The sequence below is a fragment of the Melospiza georgiana genome, chromosome 9 (genome assembly GCF_028018845.1).
Source record: "Melospiza georgiana isolate bMelGeo1 chromosome 9, bMelGeo1.pri, whole genome shotgun sequence".
NCBI classification, from domain to species: domain Eukaryota; kingdom Metazoa; phylum Chordata; class Aves; order Passeriformes; family Passerellidae; genus Melospiza; species Melospiza georgiana.
Window position 1 is genome coordinate 909144 of NC_080438.1, and position 22249 is coordinate 931392.

At 47.1% G+C, this 22249-nt stretch overlaps 1 protein-coding gene across 1 annotated transcript; it reads left to right on the forward strand.

Moving 5' to 3' along the window:
* The first annotated feature begins 256 nt into the window (after window positions 1-256).
* Window positions 257-18985, forward strand: LOC131087008 (IgGFc-binding protein-like). Its single transcript, XM_058030356.1, has 20 exons — window positions 257-282; window positions 944-988; window positions 4073-5281; window positions 5368-5702; window positions 5905-6475; window positions 6840-7444; window positions 7733-8303; window positions 8950-9530; window positions 9897-10464; window positions 10609-10802; window positions 11517-11658; window positions 12169-12500; window positions 13189-13768; window positions 14243-14841; window positions 15322-15886; window positions 16281-16351; window positions 16454-16873; window positions 17400-17892; window positions 18393-18592; window positions 18959-18985. The coding sequence occupies exons 1-20, from the start codon at window positions 273-275 to the stop codon at window positions 18983-18985; spliced, it is 8118 nt and encodes a 2705-aa protein (XP_057886339.1). The 5' UTR covers window positions 257-272.
* Window positions 18986-22249: the final 3264 nt, after the last annotated feature.

Below are 22249 nucleotides of genomic sequence, written 5' to 3' on the forward strand. Positions count from 1 at the left end.
ATTTTTTCTGCCCAAATTTCAGATTTTTTTTACCCTTTCCCTTCTCGAATTATATGACTTTGGCCCCCTTTCCCCCACAAGTTTCGTAATTTTAGCCCTTTTTCTTTCAAAATGTTGGGTTTTAAACACTTCTTTTCCCAAGTCTCGTGGGTTTGCTCTTTTTGTGCATCTTTCTCCCAAATTTCAGGTTTTTTTGTCCTCGTCATGCCCAAAAATTCGTGGGTTTTTTCTTCACCTTTTTGAGGCCAAATTCAGCATTTGGGAGGGTTTGTATGGGACAAGGTGAGTGAAGGGTTTTCCTGGATGTTGAGCCCCATTTTGATCTGAATTTGGGGGATGTTGGCCACAAAACTACCCATTTTGACTTAAACTGAGGGGATTTGGGGGAAAATTCATCCTTTCCATGAAGTTTTATTGTGGATTTGGTAGAAATGGGGTATTGAGGTGACATCAAGGGCAGGGGTTGGTGGGAATGCTGTATCAGCATTTTTGACTCCATTTTGACGTGAATCTAGGTGATTTTAGTTAAAATTCCTTTGTTTTTAGAGGGAACGTGATATAGATGTAGACTCCGATGTGGCCTCAAGGGAATGTTTAATCCTGTTTAATGCCATTTTGACCAATAGAGGTGGCGGGGGGGGGAAGTGGGGGGGTGGAGATTGGGGGGAAAATATATTTTAACCCAAAATGGGATAATTTGGGAAGGAAATCCATTTTGATCCAAATGTGGAGAATTTTGGACAAAAATTTTATAGTTTCAAATGTTTGGAGTAGATTTTGAGGCAGTGGGGACCAAAATAAGCCCCAAGAGGTTTCCATTTGCTGAAAAAAGACATTTTTGGGTAATTTGGAGGTTATTTGAGGCTTCTGGAGACATCCCAGGACTCACATGGATTTTTCCCATAAAATAACAGTTTTTAGTGATTTTCGTTGTTTTTCTTAGGGATGGCACAAGATGGGATATTGTGGCTCTTCCTTCCATTCTGTGGTAAGTAAAACTGCTGTTTTCCACACAAAATCTCCAAATTTCATGGATTTTGTACATATTTCCAGGCTTTTTAGCACAGAAAATGAAATCCTGAGTCCCTGGGCTTGTTTTTGCCTGAAAATTCCTCCAACAACCTCTCAGCTGCAGATTTATTATTTTTAACCAAAAGCCCCCATTTTGAAATATTTTTTTAATCCAAAAACCTTTAGAATCTTCTTTTTTTTCATGAATGCCTCTATAATTTCATGGGGAGAAATCCCCTTTTTCCTCAGTTTCTATGGGAAAAAAAAATGCACTTTGTCCTGGTTATTTTGGTTTAGTTTTTTGGTTTGGGGTTTTTTTGTTTTGTTTTGGTTTTTTTGTGTGTGTGTTTTTTGGTTTTTTGATGTTTTTTTTTTTTAGCTAAAATTCAAATGATTAGTTTTAGTGTTTTTCCAGGACAAAACCCCAAGATTTATTTGCTGGAACTGTATTTTCTTCCAGGGAAAAAATATCTACTTTTAAAAGATGTTTTTAGATGAAACAAAAGTCCTTTTATTTGCTCTTTTTAAATAAAAGAAGTTAGTTCTTAAGGAAAAAAAAAACCCTTTTATTCCTTATTTTCCTGGCTTTTTTCTCATTGTCATTAAAACCTTTTATCAACCCAATTTTTAGGTAATGTTCTAAAGAAAAAAATACTTTTTATTCTCTTAATATTTTCTTGTGGGTTTTTTTGTTTAATTTTATTTTAAAAATTTATTTAATGAGGAAAAAAAGCCCTCTTGAACTCTTTTTTAGGTTTCAAGTACTTTAAAGAAAAAAAAACTTCTTTTACTCTGTTATAGTTTTTAAAATTCCAATTGCTCATTTCCCTCTTAATGTTTCTTCATAATCCCCCTTTTTTAAAAACACAACTCTTATTCATGTATTATTTCAGAAAGCCCCTTTTAATCCTCTTTTTTTATTCAAAGTTAAACCTCATTATTCCCTGTTTTTCCGCCAAAACACTCAAATTCCATTTTTTTCCAAAACAATCACCAGAATTATTTTTTTAATCTAACATCCCCAATTACCTATTTTTTAAATTAAAAAAAATCCTTATGATGGGCTTTTATGTATATGCTGAGTTTTATTCAATTTTCATCTCATTTTCCTTTTTTTTTTCCCTGCCAATCTGAAGATGGTTTTTTTTTCTCCCTTTTAATTAGGAGAAGATACCCACTCTTTTAAGCCTGTTTTGGGGCAAAAAATGGCTATTTTGTTGGTTTGTAGCATTAAAAAAAATGAAAAAATACTTTTGATTCTTTTAAAGTATCTTTTGTTTAGTCTTCCTTTATATATCTTTATATATATAATGTATATTTTTATATATGCATTTTATCTTATACAAAATACATAAAATTTTATTTGGCTAATAATAATATTAAATAGTGTAATTGAATAGCATCATATTGATCAATAGGACAGTAATTGCTTATTATTACTTATCTATATTTTTATGTGTTGAGGATATATTAATAATATACATACAGTACAACAGTTCTATCTGAATATATAATATAATCTCTACTGTAATTATAAAAAATACAACGTATGATCTATAATGCTGTAATTATATTGTTATTATAATTATTCTTGATTTGCATTTTTTAGTAAAAATTTCTCTAAAAATTCAGTATAAACTTATTTAAAAGTTTGTATGGATGTACAAAAGATGTGAACTAGGAGAATGTAATATATTTTCTATTCATATAATATATTACTGAATTTATTAATATGGCAGACTATATATTGCTGTTATATATAACTATCTAGTTATTAAGATATAATTATTAACTATAGAATAGATATAAATTACTACAAATATAATTATATAATACAATTCTTACTTTACAATATAATATTATGTAGAGTTGCATATTATATGAATGCCATTGTTATTATATTATATTGTATTGTTATTGTATTATAACAGTATGTAATTTATGCATATAATATTTATTTACATAATTATATATTATTATATTCTGCATTACAATGTAATATCTACTTTTATAATTGTTATATTAATGATACATATAATCATAGATTATATTGCAATATAGTGTAATACAATGGTATATTATTTCTATTCTTTTCTCTAATATATTCTCTACCTTTGTAATTTTGCACCTTACTGCTTATTTTTGCTTGATTTTTACAATTTTTTCCCAAACCGTTTCTATGAAAACAAGAAAAAAATTATTTAAAATCATTATCTGTATAATTTTATAGAGAAAATATAAATCATCTACTGTTTTATATAATTATAAAAATAACATGTAAATATATTTTCTATTATTATTAATACTGAAATAAATTCAATAGCCACAGTGTTTATTATTGTATTACTTTAATTATTTTTAATGTTTATGGAGTTGGATTAAATATTTGCTGATATTTCTATCAAAATTAAGTACAAAGTAATAGAAAAAATACTACTATATATTTAAATATAAGTATTGTATATCACAATTTTATAATTAATAGATCTGTATAATAATAACATAGAAAATTATATAACAAAGTTATATAATGGATAACAAGTATAATAATACCGTAACAGGCTGAAATGTAATTGACGTATTTTCACTGATATATGAGTCCTATATTATTAATATTTTATCAGCGTACTAATCAGTAGTAATATACTAAAGTATATTACATAATATTAGTAATATATCATGAACACAAGGTGTAATAATATAAATATCTAGTAATACTGTTTTATTAAGGAATTAATATTAGTTAATAATACAACATTATTTCATATTTTTAACACATTGATGTGTTTTAATAATTTGCTAATAGAATACAAATGCTGTTTATTAACATAACATGCTGTAAATAGAATTTATATTATGATTATATATAAAAATGAACTCTATAAATTGGATACTGCAGTCATATCTTTAATGTAATTTCAGTACAATTCCTACTGCAAAATAGGAAAATTGATATATAAACACGTACAGAATTGATATAAAAATATAAAAGCCCCTTTTATTTAACCTGTTGGTTAACATAAAAATTAACCAAGGCCTCTTTTTCCCCCTCTTTTCCCAGCACTCTCCAGTGCCAGCTACCGGGGCCAGGAGTTCCTGGCCGTGTTCCCACAGAATGATGACGAGTCCCCCAGTGCGCACCTGCAGCTGCTGCTCACCTCCTATGGCCCTGCTGACACCCAGGTGTCAGTGACGCTCCGTGGCGGCTCTGTCACCAAGAACATCACCCTGAGGCCAGATGTCACTGTGCCCTTGCCTCTCCCTGCTAACCTGGAACTCACTGGAAGCCACACTTTCGATAAAACCTTGGTGGTCCAGGCCAGCGGTGACATCTCTGTGGTGTCTGTCAGCACCAAGGGCTACACTGTGGGTGCCACTGCCCTCCTACCTATGGAGAGCCTGGGCAACAGGTACTATGTGGTGACACCGGTTGGGAACTACACTTATGGCCTGACTGAGTTCGTGGTGGCCACCGGCGCCACCACCACCGCTATCAGCATCACCACCACTGCCACTTTCCACTATGCTGGGGCCACTTACGTCCCTGGTGCCGTGCTCCGCCTGTTCCTGCAACCCTACCACAGCCTGCAGCTCCAGAGCAGCCAGGACTTCACTGGCACAGTTGTGGTGGCGGACGCCCCTGTGGCTGTCCTCAGTGGCCACACCTGTGTCAAGGTGTCTGCTGGCTTTGACTTTGTGGTGGAGCAGCTCCTCCCAATGACAGCATGGGGGAGGAGCTATGTGGTGCCACCCAATCCACTGCAGACAGACGTTGACTTCGTTTACGTGGTGACAGATGAAGACAACACCATCACCTACAACACCGGGAGTGGGAATGCGACTGTGGCCATGGCGGCAGGGGAGGTGCAGAGATTTGTGCTGAACCGTAACTCCCATCTGTACATCAGTGCGGTGGCAGCTGTGCAGGTGGTGTTTTTCTTCAGCGGCTCGTCTTGGCAAGATCCCTTCCTCCTTGTTGTCCCACCTGTCACCGCCCATTGCACTGCATTCCGCTTTAGCAGTGTGCCCAGCCAGTATAATCATGCCATCCTCATTGCACCCACCACTGCCACTGCCACCACCACCCTCAACCATCAGCCAGACAACACCATGGCATGGCAGGCCATTCCTGGCACAGATTTCTCCTGGGCCAGCATCGCTGTGGGAGCAAAAATGCAGAGCGCTGAGAACTCACAGGTGCCTATTGGGCTCCTGGTATTTGGGTTCCAGAGTCACACTGGATATGGCTTCCCGGGGCTCTGTGCCACCAGTGAGTACAGTCAGTCCACTGTTGTGTCACCCCAATGATTGGGCCTTGTGCAGTTGACCATTCATGGGTTTTCCCCTTTTTTTCAGTCCCCACATCACTCTCCTATGAGGATTTGGTATGTGAGGAGAGGTGTGAGCTGGTGGATGGACAACCAGAGTGCATCCAGGAGACTTTCTCCACCTGTTGGCTTGCTGGCGGGTCACACTACCGCAGTTTTGATGGAAAAACCTTTGATTTCATGGGAACATGTGCCTACACCTTGACCACCATCTGCGATCCCGATCCCACCCTTCCTGCCTTCTCTGTTGAGGTCACAAAGAAGGAAAAGGAGAACTCCAAAGTTTCCTCCATCAGCTCCATCACCATCCATGTCGACAACGTCACCATCACTGCTGTCCAGTCAGAGAATGGGATGGTGAGGGTAAGCCATCATAATTTCCCAATTTTTAAAAATTTTGCTGAAATTGCATATTTATCAATGATCCTGAGGGTCTTATCCTAAATAATTCCTGGGTTTGCTGGTGTGCAGGTAACCCTTGCATGAAAACACTTCTAGTCTTCTTAAACTCTATGCCAAATTTTGAAGGATTTTGTTTGTTTTGATGGTTTTTGTTGTCCTCCAGGTGAACAACCACCGCTCGCACCTTCCCATCTCCCTCTCCCATGGGAAGCTCCGCATCCGCCAGAAGGGTAAATCCATGTTGATCCAATCAAATTTCAAGCTGAAAGTCCTCTACAACTGGGATGATCATATAGTGATCAAACTTCCGGCTGCTCTTTCTGGAAAAGTGTGCGGAATGTGTGGGAACAACAATGGGAATCCCCAGGATGACACTCTCTCTCCTGATGGAAAACAAGTGTGGGATATTGTGGAATTTGGGCAGAGCTGGAAGGTGACCAGTGAGAGTAGCCGCTGCCAGGACACTTGCGACGGTGACTGTGGGCGGTGCAGATGGGACCAGGTGGTGACATACAAGGCAGAGACCTGGTGTGGGAAGTTGTCCCAACATTCTGGGCCATTCCGGTCATGTCATGACACTATCAGTCCTAATATCTACGTGAAGAACTGTATCTATGACCTGTGTGCCAATGAGGGGCACCATGATGTGCTGTGCCACGCCTTCGAGACCTATGCTGATGACTGCCAGGAGGAGGGGATCAATGTTTCTGATTGGAGGACAACAGTGGGATGTCGTGAGTAGAGGATGGTTGGGTGAAAATGCTCCTTGGGATGGGCAGAGCCTAATTATTGTGGGACTAACGATCCATAGGATCATGGGCTGGGAAAGATTATGGCAGCAGATCCAAGCAGGAAATCCATGGAAGTCCAGGGAGATTCCAGAAAGTCCATGTAGAAAGTCCACAAAGTCCATGGAGTCTCTAGAAAGTCTGAACAAGAAGTCCTCAGACACTCCAGAATGTCCAGGCAGAAGGCCTAGGAAGTCCATGGAGACTCCATAAAATCCATGGAGACTCCAGGATATCTGTGTAGATAGTCAAAGAAGTCTGTTCCACCATGTGCCGCCCCACCCTGACTGCTATCTCCCTCCCTGTCCAGCTCTCACTTGCCCGCCCAACAGCACCTACAGCTCCTGTGGCCTCGCCTTCCTCCCTTCCTGCAACATCCCCGCTGTGTCATCCAGCTGTGCCGCTGTCACCACCTGCGTAGACACTTGCGTGTGCCACGAGGGCCTTGTCCTTGATGCCAACACCTGCATCCCCCCCTCTGAATGTGGCTGTGTCTTTCGGGGTCTCTTCTATGGCCTTGGAGAGGAATTTTGGGGTGACCTCACTTGCACTCAACGCTGTGTGTGTGATGCAGAGCAGCGGCAGGCAGTGTGCCGGGATTCTGGTTGTGGCACTGAGGAGGAATGCCGGGTGGAGGAGGGGATCCAGGATTGTTATCCCAGAAGTTTTGGGGTTTGCACTGCTGTTGGAGCCACCCACTATGAGACCTTTGATGGCAAGAGGTTCATCTTCCAGGGGACATGTGTCTACCTGTTGGTAGGGTTGTGTGAGGACACCCAAAATTTGGTGGGATTCCAGGTGTTGGTGCAGAATGGCCACCGAAGTGACAACCTCATGTTGTCCATTGCCATGGTGACAGTCAAAGTCTACAACAAAACCATCAGCATTAGCAGGGAACATCCTGGAAAAATCATGGTGAGTTTAGGAAATGGTCCCTTCTTTTTTCACCACATTCTCCACCTTGTCCCAAACCTCATCCTATTAACATCTAAAATGTAATTAAATCAACATAATTTGCCTGTTCCAGATCAAGGAGTGGTTGATCAACCTCCTCTTGGGACTTGGTCCTTCTCATTCTCTTAAATCCAAAATTTAATTCAATTCAAAATTTAATTCAATTAATGCTTTTTTATTGCTCTGGCTGTTGAAAGTAGTTTACTATCAGTTTGCAAAGTTGATCAATTGTTATGGTTTTCTCCCCAGATTGATGAGCAGTTGATCAATCTCCCATATCACTACAGTGAAAGAAAGATTGTTGTCTATCGTCACGGGCAGGATGCGGTGGTAGTGACCGACTTTGGCCTCGTTGTCACCTATGACTGGTACAGCCACGTCACCACCATGGTGCCCAGTGGCTTCACCAATGCCCTATGTGGGCTCTGTGGGAACTACAATGGTGCTGCAAGTGACGACATGATGATGAGGAACAACCATGTGACGTCAGACCCAGATGCCTTTGGGAGCAGCTGGAAGGTCACAGATGTCCCAGGATGTGGTGAGAGGTCAACAGTGGAATGTTCCAGCACACTTGCACCTTCCTGGCTGCAGCAGGAAGTCTCTGGGATGGGGTGTGAAATTATTTTGGAAGTGGATGGACCTTTTAGAGCATGTCATAGTCATGTTGATGGCCACCAGTACTTCCAGAGCTGCATCCATGACTCCTGCCTGTTCCCTGATCAGGAAGAAGGGATCTGTCCAATCATTGCCCTCTACGCCACCGCATGCCAGGCTGCTGGTGTGTCCATCGGGAGGTGGAGGACATATAATTTCTGCTGTAAGTTGGGACAATGGGAGGGTTTTTCCTTCAGCAGTATCCAAAGGATCCTCAAATCTGCTCCAAATCCATGTATGAACAACCCAGAGGTGCATGGGAATCCAGTGGAAATTCCACCCAAAGTTTTGGTTGATCCCATAATCTACCCAAATTAAACCTTTCCTAAGGAAGAAGTTGTCTCATCTGGAATAATTTACCCCCTCAAAATCTCCAATTTCCTGGTATTGGCTAAAAGGTGGATAATTTAGAGGGAGAACCATCAAAAAATGTACCAAAAATAGTGGAATTGGGTTAAAGGGATTCAGCCTGGAGATCAGTTGAGGACCCAATGTGGAGTGATCCCATTCTTTGAGTGAATGTTACATTTTTCTCCATAGAAATGTGAGAAATTGGGTAGTTTAGTGGAAAAATTCCTATTGAAATGGGCTGGGATGTTCCTTATGGATGATCATTGGATCATCATCAGATAATCATTGGATCGTCATTTGATGATGTCCCTTGTCATGTGCACAGGGATGAAAATTGAGAGCTTGCCATGGGCTAAAAAACCCTGTATTTGGTGAAGTTTGCACCTGAATTCCAGGAATGTTCCAGGATTTGGCTTGGAATTTCCTGATTCCTTATGAATCCCATTGTTTCCCGGCAGATATTCCCTGTCCTTCCAACAGCTCCTATGAGCTCTGCTCCCACACCTGCCAGCACACCTGCGGTATTGACTCTGCCACATGCCGAGGGCGGTGCCGCGAGGGCTGCACATGTCAGGATGGCTTCATGCTCAGCGGTGACGAGTGTGTCCCCATGTCCCACTGTGGCTGCAGCCACCATGGAGTCTACTACAAAGAGGGGGAGACGTTCTACCCCACAAAGCAGGAGATGTGCCAGTGCCTCTTTGGTGGCACTGTGGAGTGCCAAAATACTAACCGTCCTGATGGTGGCCATGAGAAGGTCATCAGTGATGTCGTCCAGTCTCCCTTGCAGCTGTCCAGCACCTGTGTAGCCACAGGTGACCACACCTATGTTACCTTTGATGGGATGGCCTTCAACATCACTGGTACTTGCTCCTACATCCTCACCCAGACCTGCACAAGTGACAACGTGAGATCATTTATGGTCACAATCCAGAAGGAGGCGCGGCAGAAGGGGAAGGTCTCCGGGATCCAAGTGTTGTCTGTGGATGTCTATGGGGTCACCTTGACCTTGAAACAAGGAAAAAGGGCAGATGTCATGGTAACAAGGCGCTTAATGTTTCAAATCTCATGGGATCCCCCCAAACTGGGTTTCTTTATAGAAGGGACACCTCAGCCCATCTCCCATCCCAGTCCAACTTTTCTTTCTAAGCAAGATCTGTAAATGCATTAAAACCTTGGTTGGAAGTTGTTTTCCCTAAATTTTTCGTTCTACCTCAATCAACCCCGAAACTCTGTTTCCTTGGTGAGGGGAGCCCTCATCCCATCTCCAAGACTAATCCATTCTCATTCAAACTTTTTCTTCCAAGTGGGATCCACAAATCGGTCAGAATATTGTTTGGAAGGTGTTTCCCCCAAGTGTTTGGTCCCACCTCCTCACTGGAGGACTCTTCCTTCTCTATCCCAGGTGGATTCCATTTCCCACCACCTTCCCACCATCCTGAGTGAGGGACAGGTCCAGGTCTACCCACATGGGACAGGTGTCCTGCTCCGCACTGACTTCGGCCTCATTGTCCACTATGACCTCATCCAGCACGTGATGGTCACAGTCCCCCAGACCTACATGGGGCGCTTGTGTGGCCTCTGCGGCAACTACAATGGCCAAGGCAATGATGAGTTCCAGCTTTCCAGTGGCCAGCTGGCTCCAGATGCAACAGCCTTTGGATCTGCATGGAAAACAACAGATACACCTTGCAATGACACCTGTCCCAAGGATGAATGTCCCACCTGCACAGAGGAGAAAGTGGCAGTCCTCCAAAAACCCAACTATTGTGGCCTACTCACGGCCCCTGAAGGTCCCTTTGGTTCCTGCCATCGCATCATTGACCCCGTCCCGTATTCCCAATCCTGCATCCATGACCTCTGCATGACGGGAGGGGACACACATGTCCTGTGCCAGAGTATCCAGAGCTATGTCACTGCATGCCAAGGTGCCGGTGTCGCTGTGGGGACTTGGAGGACCTCATCCTTCTGCTGTGAGTTTGGGAGGGCAAGGGGTGAATGTTCCTGTTTGGGTCTGGGTGACAGTGGTGACACACAGGACATGGGATGATGGTGATGGGGTGAGCTTTAAAGTCCCTTCCAACCCAACTCAATACATGATTCCATGAAAATTCCAGCCCCCACCTGCCCAGCCAACAGCACGTACTCGCTTTGCACCAACACCTGTGCCAACATCTGCACCGGAAATACCACCACCTGTCCCCAGACCTGCGCTGAGGGCTGCCAGTGCCACCAGGGTTCTGTCTTTGATGGACACAGATGCGTTCCCGAGGATTACTGTGAATGCTTCAGGGATGGGGAATACTATAAGGTAGTTTTTCTGTCCTTTTTTTCCTGTTTTTAGGCATTTGTGTCTTTTTTCCCTTCATTTTCTCCCTATTTTTATACCTTTGCTTCCTTTTTCCTTATATTCCTTCTTCCTTTTTGTTTTTATGTCCTTACCTATATTTTTCGTGCATTTATTTTTCTCATATTTCTCTGCATTTACCTCTGTTATCATGGTGTTTTCTTTTTTTTCCTAGCTTGATGTATTTATATTTTTAAAAATAATTTCCTCACATTTTCTCTATTTCTTATGCATTTACACCTTTCTTTCTAGCATTTTTCCCTACTTTTCTTTCTCATTTTCCCAACATTTTCCCCTTTCCATCCTCCTATTTTTATGCCATATTTCCCCTGCGTTCCCTTTCTTTCCCCCTATTTCTAGGCAGTTACATTGTTTTTCTTGCCTGTATTTTTCTCTGTGTTCTGTGTTTGCATTTATTTTTCTGCATTTTCCCCATTTTTCCTTTATTTATGCTTTTCCCCAGCATTTCCCCCCTATTTTTATACATTTATGTCTTTTTTTCCTGCATTTACCCTTTTTTCCCACTTTTTATAGAGAAGGTGTGCATGTACATCCCTTTGCCTAGCAATTTGTTCACTATTTTCCCTATTCTTCTGCACTTACATCCTTTTTTCTGCATTTTTCCTTTTTATCTCCTATTTTCATGGATTTCCCTTTCTCCCTTCTCCCCCCCCACAGCCCCATGAGATGCTTTTCCAGGATCACTGCCAGCACCGTTGCACCTGTGTCCCTGGCCAGGGCCTTACCTGCCACGACCACACTTGCACTGAGGACGAATTCTGTGAAATCCAGGACGGGGTCTTGGGATGCATCAAAAAAAGTGAGGAAAAGTTGAGGGAAGAGGGGAGTTTTAGATGCAAAGTGGATCTGGGAGAGATTGAGGGGTAGAATGGGGGAAAAAGGGAAGGGGAGGTGGAGGGAACAGAATTCTGCCTCTAAGGGTCAGGAATGGGACAATTCTTCCCATGGTTTCTCCCAAGGTTTCTTGCTTATTTTTGTTCCCCATCCCATGATGTTTCCCATGGTTCCTCCCATGTTTTCTCCCATCCCATGGTTTCTTCCATGATCTTTCCCATGCTTTTTCTCATTGTTTTTCCCGTGGTTTTCCATGCTATGATTTCTCCCATGGTTCATTCCATGTTTGTTCCCATAGTTTCTTCCATCCTGTGATTTTTCCTATTCCATGGTCTTTCCCATCTTGCAATTTTCTTTCTTATATGACTTCCCCTCACTTTCTTCTCCATCCTTTTGCCCAACCCATGGCTTCCCCCGATGTTTATCTCCTATTTCACCCAGCCCATGGCTGATCCTGCTCTCCCTCCCCTCCCAGACCCCTGCAAGTCCCTGCACTGCCGCCCCAAGGAGCGCTGCCGGCCCCGCGGTGCCCAATCCCGCTGTGTCCCAGCCCTGGTCGCCACATGCTGGGCATGGGGTGACCCACACTTCCGAACCTTCGATGGCCTTGACTTTGACTTCCAAGGAACCTGCACCTACACCATGGCTGAATCCCATGGGAATGATCCTGGGCTGGTGCCCTTCAGGGTCCAGGCCAAGAATGATATCCGTGGTGGGATCCAATCTGTGTCCTATGTCTCCCTGGTCAAAGTTGACGTCTATGGACAACGCATCTCCTTCCACCGGAATGAAAATGGAAGAGTCCGGGTGAGTTGGGTGGAAATGTGAGAATTTGGGCTTTTTCCCAACTTTTTGCTTCATCCAGCTCTTCCCTACATCCTTCTTCATCCAGCAGTGCCAATGTTATTTTGGGATAAATCAGTCAGACCAGGAGGCTGATTGTTGAAATATTGACATATTTTGGGAATAAAATGTTGGGATATGTCAGGAATAAAAAGCTGAGAAATTATGGGAACAAAATATGGGGAATAGAATATTTGGATATGTCAGGAACAGAATGTTGTGATAAGATTGGAATAAGATGTTGGGAATAAAATACTGGGGTAAGTCAGCAAAAACACAGGAATAAGATGTTGGGGTAAACTGGGATAAAATGTTGCTGTGTGTAGGGAATAAAATATTAGGATATTTCAGGAATAAAATGTTGGGATGCAACAGAAATAAAATACTGTGGAATGTTTGGATATTCTGGGAATAAAATATTGGGTCATAGTGGGAATAGAATATTGGGACCTATCAGTAATAAAATATCCCTGGAATAAAATGTTGGGATATGTAAAATGTGGGGACATGATGAGATTTAGTGTTGGAATATGCTGGGAATAAAGAATTGAGATATGTGAGGAATAAAATATTAGGATACATTTGGAATAAAATATTGGTGTATGTTGAGAATAAAATATTGAGATAACTGGGAATGTTGGGCCATTGGCAGGTGAACGGGGAGGTGACGCTGCTCCCTGTGCTCCTGGCAGACGGGAAGGTGCGGGTCCATCCCAGTGGGCTCCGTGTTGCTCTGGAGACAGATTTTGGTCTCCAGGTCTCCTATGACTGGAACTGGCACCTCCAGATCAACCTCTCCAGCAGCTACTACCGCCACGTCCGTGGTCTCTGCGGGAATTTCAACCTCAAGCCCCTTGATGACATCCCCGAGGCTGGTGACAACATCACTGCAATTGTCACATGGGCCAAAAACTGGAAAAGTGCTGACTTTGAGGTTGATGACCCAATTTGTTGGGATTATTGTGATGGAGTATGCCCAGTGTGTGATGAGAAAAAGAAGGAGCTTTATGGCGGGTACCACTATTGTGGGATCATCAAAAAATCCTTCCAGGGACCCTTCAGAGCATGTCACAACGTAGTGAAGCCTCATGACTTCTATCGCAACTGCCTGTCTGACCTGTGTCTGAGCAATGGGGCAAGGTCAATCCTCTGCCAGGTGCTGGAGACCTACGCAGCGACGTGTCAGAAGCATGGGGCCATGGTCCATGACTGGAGGACGCCATCAGGATGCCGTAAGGGCTGGGGTTTTCTTTGAGAAGGGAAGGAGCCAGAGTGGGGGAGGAGGGGAATGGAGTGGGATGCATCCTAGGTTGAAACCCTCAAATCTCTCAGGTGATCCTTGGAAGTTCTCCTGGTGCTCCAGCTGCTTCTTGTGTCCCAGAACCCACCCCATCTTTCCAAGAATCCATCCCACATTTCCAAGATCTTTCCCACATGTTCCAGGCCTTTATCATTGTGTTCCAGACCTCATCTTGTGCATTCCAGACCCCATCCCCCAAGGCCCAGACCCTTGCCACGTGGCTCAGACCTCATCCCTCTTGTCCCAGTCTTCCCACATTTCCCAAACCTTCCTCCTTGCAATCCAGGCCCTTCTTGTTTTCCAGACTCTTCCCCATATTCAAGACACTTTCCCAATCCCCACCTACTCTGTTGAATGCTGTCCACTCCCCTAATCCCTCCCTCATCCCCGTTTCCTCCCTCTGCAGCCTTATCTTGCCCCGAAAACAGCCACTATGAGTCCTGTGGCAATGCCTGTCCAGCCACCTGCTCCAACTGGGACAGTACAACCACCTGTGACCAGCCCTGTATGGAGACCTGTGCCTGTAACACTGGCCACGTGCTCAGTGGTGGACAGTGTGTGCCGGTGTCCCGCTGTGGCTGCACCCGTGATGGCCGTTACTACCAGCCTGGTGAGGAGTTTTGGGGCGATGACACCTGTCACTCCCGGTGCAGGTGTGACATGGAGCTGGGAATGGTGGTGTGCGAGGACTCCGGGTGCAAGCCGGGTGAGGTGTGTGCAGTGGTGAAGGGCGTGCGGCGGTGTGTGGCCAACAGACGCTCCATCTGTGTGGCCACTGGTGACCCCCACTATACCACCTTCGATGGGCGCCGCTACGACTTCATGGGTACCTGTGTCTACCTGTTAGCTGGGCTCTGCTCCACTGACCCCACCCTCATCCCCTTTGCTGTCACTGTGGAGAACAATCACCGTGGCAGCCACCTGGTCTCCTTCACCAAGGTGGTCACCATGGAGGTGTACAACATGACCCTCAGCCTCAGCCAGGAACATCCCCAGAAGGTCAAGGTAGGGATGATGGGGGTGGTTCAGAGTCATTGCATGGCATCTGGTGAGAGCTCAAGGTCATGGTATGGTCCTCAAGTGTGCTTCAAGGTCATCACATGACACTTGGGTGGAGTTTCAAGGTTCTTTTAAGGTGTTTAGGTGGGTTTCAAAGTCATTTCAAGGCATTTGGTTGGGTTTCAGGATTCTTGTATGGTGTTTAGATGGGTTTCAAAGTCATTGGGGTGGTGTCTGGGTGGCTACAAAATCACCTTGATGGGCTTCAAAGTCATTGCATGGTGTCTTGGTGGGCTACAAAGCCATTGTGTGGCATCTGTGGGTTTCAGGGCCATTCCATGGCATTGGGTTAGGTTTCAAGGTTATTGTATGGTCTTCAGGAGGGTTTCATGTGGTATCTAGGTGGTCTTCAAGGTCATTCTATGACACCTGGGTGGGTTTCAACTTCATTGCGTGACCTCATGCCACCTGCAACTCTCTTGCCAGGTTAATGGTGTCCTGTTGGACCTTCCCTTCACCCACAACCATCAGCTCCAGGTGTCTCTCCGTGGTGTCCATGGCTTCATCACCACTGAGATGGGTGTCACTGTCACCTTTGACTGGTACAGCTATGCCCGTGTCATCATCCCCAACACCTACGCTGGAGCCGTCTGTGGCCTCTGCGGCAACGCCAATGGTGACCCCCATGATGACTTTGTCACCCGTGATGGCCACCGTGCTGACAATGAGACCCACTTAGGGGACAGCTGGAAGGTCAGCGATGTCCCTGGATGCTCAGCTGGGTGCAGCGAGGGCTGCCAGGTGTGCAGTGATGCCCAGAAACGTGCCTACCGTGGAGATAAGCACTGTGGGCTGCTGGGGAAGAAACGGGGGCCCTTTGCCGCCTGCCACGACATCATCGAGCCCGGCCCTTACTTGGATGACTGTCTCTTTGACGCCTGCCTGTATGAGGGACACCAGGACACCGTGTGCCCAGCCATTGCCACCTATGTTGCTGCGTGCCAGAGCCAGGGTGTTGCCGTGCGGCCATGGAGAACGGCTGCCTTCTGCAGTATGGGGGGACCTGGGGCACTTGGGAGAGTGCAGGGGGGTTTTGGAGGGCAGAGAGGGACACAGGGTTTGGGAAAGAGTTTTGGGCTGTCCGTGGAGGTATTTGGGGTGTCTGGCAGGGGGAAGGGGAGTGGGGGCTGTCTGTGGGGGCTTTGGGGTTTCCATGGCAGGTTTGAAGTGTTCCCAGGGGTTTTGGGGTCTACACAGGGAGTTTTGGGGTGTCCATGGGGGATTTGAGGTCTCACAAGGGGAGACGTGGATGAGGGATTCTAGGGTTCAGACAAGGAAGTTTTGGGAAATCCATGGGAATTTGGGGTGTCCGTTAGGGTTTTGAGGCTTTGCAGGGGGTTTTTGCAGGGGTTTTGGTGTTCCCAACCCTTCTCCCTTCCTGACAGGCCCTGTGTGCCCCCTGAACCAGCACTATGAGCTCTGCGGCCCCCCGTGCCCTCCCACCTGCCAAGGCGAAGTTGGACCTCAGGACTGCTCTGATGCCTCCACATGCTTTGAAGGTTGTTTCTGTGATCCCGGATTTTTCAGGAGTGGGGATGACTGTGTGCCCCTCCCCCAGTGTGGCTGTGTTTCGGAGGGCCGCTACTACCCCCGTGGAGAGCAGTTTTACCCTGCTCCTCCCTGCACTGAGCGCTGCATCTGCTCCGAAAATGGGAGGCTGGAGTGTCACCCCACTCCAGGCTGCTCCAGTAACGAGGAATGCACAGTACAGGATGGGGTACTGGGGTGCCACCCCCGCACCTGCAAACAGTGCCAGGTTTTGGGGGCAGGGGCTTACAGCACCTTCGATGGACACCTGGGGAATTTTGGGGGGTCCTGCACCCTCCTACTGCTGGAGCTGGAGAGGGGTGAGCCTGAAGAAGAGCTGGAGCCTATCACGGTGGCCTTGGAGCAGGAGGACACGGAGGTGCAGCGGGTGACGGTGACGGCACATGGGGTGACTGTGGTGATGGACAGGGGACAGCAGTGGGAGGTGATGGTGAGTGGAAGCCCTGGGGGCTTGGGGTTGCAAGCCCTGGTTTTGGGGGCAAAAAGATCCTTGGGGGGCAAAAAAGGGGATGGAAATGGGGTTTTGGGAGGTGCAGCAGTGAGGAAAGGCCTTGTTTAAGGTGAAAGCTCTGATTTTGGGGTGCACACCCTGTTTTTCAGGAGCAAGCAATGTTTTGAGGGCAATGCTTTTGGGGAGGAAAGCCTAGTTTCACAGGTACAAACCCTGTTTGGGGTACACACACCACTTTTGGGCTGTACAGATCCTTTCTGGTGTGCTAACGGTGTGATTGAGGCAGAAACCATGATTTTGGGGTTGAAAACTCTCTTTTTGGAGTGTAATCACCATCCCTTTTTAGGATGTAAACCATGGGTTTGAGGTGCACAGAAGGAAGTCCAGACCCTAGTTTTGAGGGTGCAAACCCTGTTTTTGGGGTTGCAAAACCTAATTTGGGGGATTAACCCCACCCTTGGTCGTCCGACTTCCCTTTCGAGATCCTCACCGCTGTCTCCCCCAGGTGGATGGCGAGCGCCACTTGCTGCCGCTGTGGCTGCGTGAGGGCGCGGTGGGGGTGGCGCAGGTGGGGTCCCACAGGCTGCTCCAGGTCCAGGGGGGTCCCAAAATTCTCTACGATGGCAACGCGTATATGGTGCTGACGCTGCCCCCGGCATCCCACCGCCCCCGGGGCCTCTGCGGCAACTTCAACGGGGACCCACACGACGACGACCCTGACGAGGCGGCTCTGGGCAGCGCCCCCACAAACTGCACCCGCCTGGTGCCCTCGCCCAGCTGCTCCCCGGCCCAGGCGGGGCGCTGCGCGGTGCTCGCGGACCCCGAGGGACCCTTTGCGGGGTGTCACGGGGTGGTGCCGCCCCGCACATACCTGCTCACCTGTGAGCGCCAGGTGTGCGGGGGGGATGGAGACCCCTGCCCCGGCTTTCAGGGCTATGCAGCAGCGTGCCAGGCAGCTGGAGGTGCACTCCGGGAGTGGCGGGAGGCCACGGGTTGCTGTGAGTACATGGAGGGCTTGGGAATTTTGGAGGGGGTCGGGAATTTGAGGTGACAGGAAGATTGGAGTTGGGAGTTTGGGGCGGTGAAGTTTCGGGAGGGTGGGAATTCACGGGTCAGGATTTTTGTGGGGACAGGAATTCTGCAGGGAGTGGAAATTTTGGTGGGGGTGGGAATTTGGAGGTCTGGGGGAGTGGAGCAGGGTCTCATTCCTGCATGGAAAAAGGGACACATGTCTGTAATGCTAAGCCCCCACCTGGGGAATGCCCAAATCACACCCGCAAAGGGGACCTCCCCCCCAAAACAGGAAGCCTGTGTCCTCCGGGGGAACCCTGTACAACCAGTGGGGCCCCCCTCGTCTCCAAATGGGAGCCCCATGGGAGCACCCACCCCACAGATAGGATGGCATTGATCTCAGAAGACACCTGTTGACCCCAGATGACCCCCCAGTAGCTCCACTGCCCCCCATTGACTCCCTTTGTTTCTTCCCTCTTTTTCCCAGCCCTCACCTGCCCACCCAAGACCCACTACCAGTTGTGTGCCCGCACCTGTGAGCACACCTGTGCAGGTGTGTCGGCCCCGCCCCCCTGCAGTGAGCGCTGCTTCGAGGGGTGTCAGTGCGCCGAGGGGCTGCTGTTCGACGGGGCCCGCTGCGTCCCACCGGGCACCTGCGGCTGCCTCCACCAGGGGCGCTACTTCCAGGTGAGTGTGGCCCCAGTGCCTCCCAGTACAGCCCAGCTCCAGCCCTAGCTCCTTCCAAGCTCCCCATGATGATCCTGGGTCCCTTCAGTGTGCCCCCACAGTGTCCCCAGTCCCTCCCAGTACACCCCAGCATCCCCCATGTCATTATTTCTCCTTGTGTGTTCCACTTTCCCTAAACACATGCTCCAGTGGACCCTTTAGCCCAGGGTCTGTCCTCACAGTGAGAGCTCAGGGTCTCCCCTCCCTTCCAGTCTCCCCTGGTATTCCCTCTATTGTCCACTGTCCCTCCCAGGGCAATCGAGTCCTCCCCCAGTTTCCTCCTCAGTGTTCCCAATCCCTCCCAATTTGTCTCTGTTGCCTCCACAGTTCCTCCAATGCATCCCAGTTTCTTAGTGGGGTAACTTAGTGTCCTTCCCAGTGTCTCCCTGTATCTTCACCAGTGTTCCCAAGCAGGTCCCAGGTCCCCCACTGTGCCCCCCATGGGGGACATGGGGATGTGTGGGGACATGACCACATGCTGGGGACATGCTGGTGGTCCCCATGGGCACCCACTGGGAATATGGAGACACACAGGGGATTTGGGAGCCATGGGCCCCTTTCCTTCCTCCCATGAGACCTCACAGCATCATCATCCCCATGTTTTGGCCATTTTAGGCCACTTTTCCCCACTTTTCGCATTTTATCCGTGGAAAATAGATCGCTGAGACCATCCTGACCTCTGACTGCTCCCAATCCTGCACCTGTCGAGGGCCCGGGGGCCTCCAGTGCCGTCCCTTCACTTGCCCCTTTGGCCACACCTGCGGCCTCCGTGATGGCACCCACACCTGCATCGCACACCCAGGGCGCTGTGCTCTGTCCCCTGCCACTCGCTTCGTCACCTTTGATGGTGTCACTGGACCCACCCTGCTCACTGGCACCTATGTGGTGGCCAGCGTGTGTGACCCCCGGGACCCCGTGTGGTTCCGGCTGCTGGGGGACGTCAGGGATGTTGGGGACCAGCCAGCAGTGGTGGCACTTCACCTCTTCACCCACCATGGCCTCATCACCGTGCAGAGGAACAGGAAGGTCTGGGTAAGTTTTCACCACCCTGGCTGGTACCCAAAAATGCTGTCACCACTGCGTGTTGTCACCCTAAACATCCTTCTAACCTTCATTTTAATTTTAAAAAAATTGATTTTTTTTTTCCCTAATTTCTGACCATGTAGACTCTTACATGGGTTGTCCCATTCTGCCAGCACCACAGGATGTCCTTACCTTGATTTTTCCCAAATTGCTCTATTATGCTCCCAGTTTCCTGCCAGTGAAGCACCTGTGTGGGTTATGGTCACTAAGAGACATCCATAAACTGACACAACCCATAATTTTGACAAAAATTCCTCATTATTCTCCCAATTTCATGTCAGAGAATCACCTACATGGGTTGTCCCTCATCCTATCCCCACCATGCCTTGATGCATCCCATCATTTTTCCACAAACTCCCTCTTTTCCATCCAGATTCTTCCAACTACACTTCACCCCTGCATCGCCCCAAATCCCCTTTTTTCCATTAATTCGGTGTTTTCCAGCTCAACGGGATCCCCACTGCCCTGCCTGCGGAGTTCCCGGGACCGTTGACCATCACAGAGACACGCACGACCCTCCAGATCAGCCGAAGCCCGGGATTCCTGGTGGAACTGGGCGCCCTGGGGGTGACAGTGGAGGTGCCCAGGGAGGCACGGGCGAGGCTCTGTGGCCTCTGCGGCGACTACGACGGTGCTGTGGGCAATGACCTGCGAGGGCCCGACGGCACGGTGACGAGCGACGCACGGGCACTGGCCGAGGCCTGGTGGGCACCGGACTTCACCTGTCACCATTGAGTCAGAGATGGCGCGTAGTTGGATTAGAAAGCAAAGTGGCAAAAACTCTCGTTTATTTCATCCTCACTTCTTCTATAGCTTAGTTTGTGACAGGTAGACCTGATGGGTCATTTAATCAACACATTTCACCTGATTGGCTAATTAACAAGACACCCATTTGTAAACAATCTTATGAGAAAAACAGATTATTAGAAAAACACCACCTGCAGGCTTTTTTAATATTTGGCTGTCATTGTTTATCTCCAGCTCCCTAAACCTTCCCAGGCCGATTCTGGGAAAACTTATCTAGTTTTCTCTCGCTTTGATCAGGCTGTCACATCCACAATCACCCAGGTGGGTGACACCAGGGGGACACTTGTAGAGGGGATATTGGGGTGTCCTGGGGGTGGCACTGGGGGGAACAGTGCCAAAAAAAGGGAGAAAATTAGCCTAAAAGAGAGGGGAATAATCCCCCAAAGAAGGGAAAGAAGGCCCAAAAGATGGAAAAGAGACTGAAAAGAGGAAAAAGAGATCCCCAAAAGGGAGAAAAGAGCCCTGAAAAGATGGGAAAGGAGACCAAAAAGAGGGGGAAGAGCCAAAACTGGGGAAAGGACCCCAAAATTCAGGATAAGAGACCAAAAAAAGGAGCAAGAGCATGGGGGATGGGGGGGAATAACCCCAAAAGATGGGAAAAGAGACCACACATGGGGAAAGGAGCCAACAGAGGAAAAATACTGAAACAAGTGGAAAGAGATCAAAAAAAGAGAAAAGAAGGTGTAAAGGATCCCCCAAATGAGAACAGAAACTCAAAGGAATGGGAAAGACACCAAAAATGAGTGAAGGACCCAAGAATGGGGGAAATGAATATTAAAAAGGGAGCAAGAGTGCAAAAAATTAGGGAGAAAGAGAGACAAAAAAGAGTGACACCAGAAATGGCGGAAAGAGCCCCCCACAAAGTAGTGGGAGAGAAGCATAAGAAAAGGGGGGAAAAAAGATTCCAAAATAAGGGAAAAGCAAATAAAAAAGGGGGAAATAAACTCTCAAATTGGGGAAAGAGACGAACAACAGAGGGAAGAGAGTTAAAAAATGGGCATAACAAGTCCAGAAAAGGGGGAAAAGACCCTAAATTGGGGGAAACTGCCACAAAGTCCCCCTTGATTTTGCCTTTCTTCCCACCCAGTGATGTGAAAAATTGACATTTCACCTGGGTGGCCAGGCCCTATCACTGGCATCATCCTCAAACAGCCTCAGATGCAGAAAACCTGGATTTTTTTAAGTGCCAAAACTGCGCTTTCACCCCCAAAATGAAACCTGGGAGAAAATGACATTTGCGGGTGACCTGGGATAAAATCCTGAGAATTGTGGGAAAATGCTGGGGAGGCAGTGGGGGAGTGACAGTATATGCCAGTACCCACCCCCCCCCCAGTCGTCCCAGTGCGCTTTCTGGTATCCCCAGTCTCTCCCAGTACAACAAACCCCTACCCCCTCATCTCCTTCAGCTTCCCTCAGCTGCCCCCAGTATACCTCCGTGATAAATGGATATGATTTGTGCTAACTGCATTGTAACTATAGCAATATTTTAAAAAACATTTGCTAATAATGGGAAAGCAGATGGGCCCTTTACAGTTGTTACATGTGAAAAATAGGATACAGGATGTAGTATTGAGATAAGCTAGATCCTAAAACAGAATCAGCCTTGGGATGAGCAAAGTTGGGACAATTCCAGATATGTAGTGGTAGAGTAGTGGTCTTATCTATGAAATAATAAGGCTTATTTGGAACATAATGCTTACTTTACATAACACAAAGCTTAATGCACAT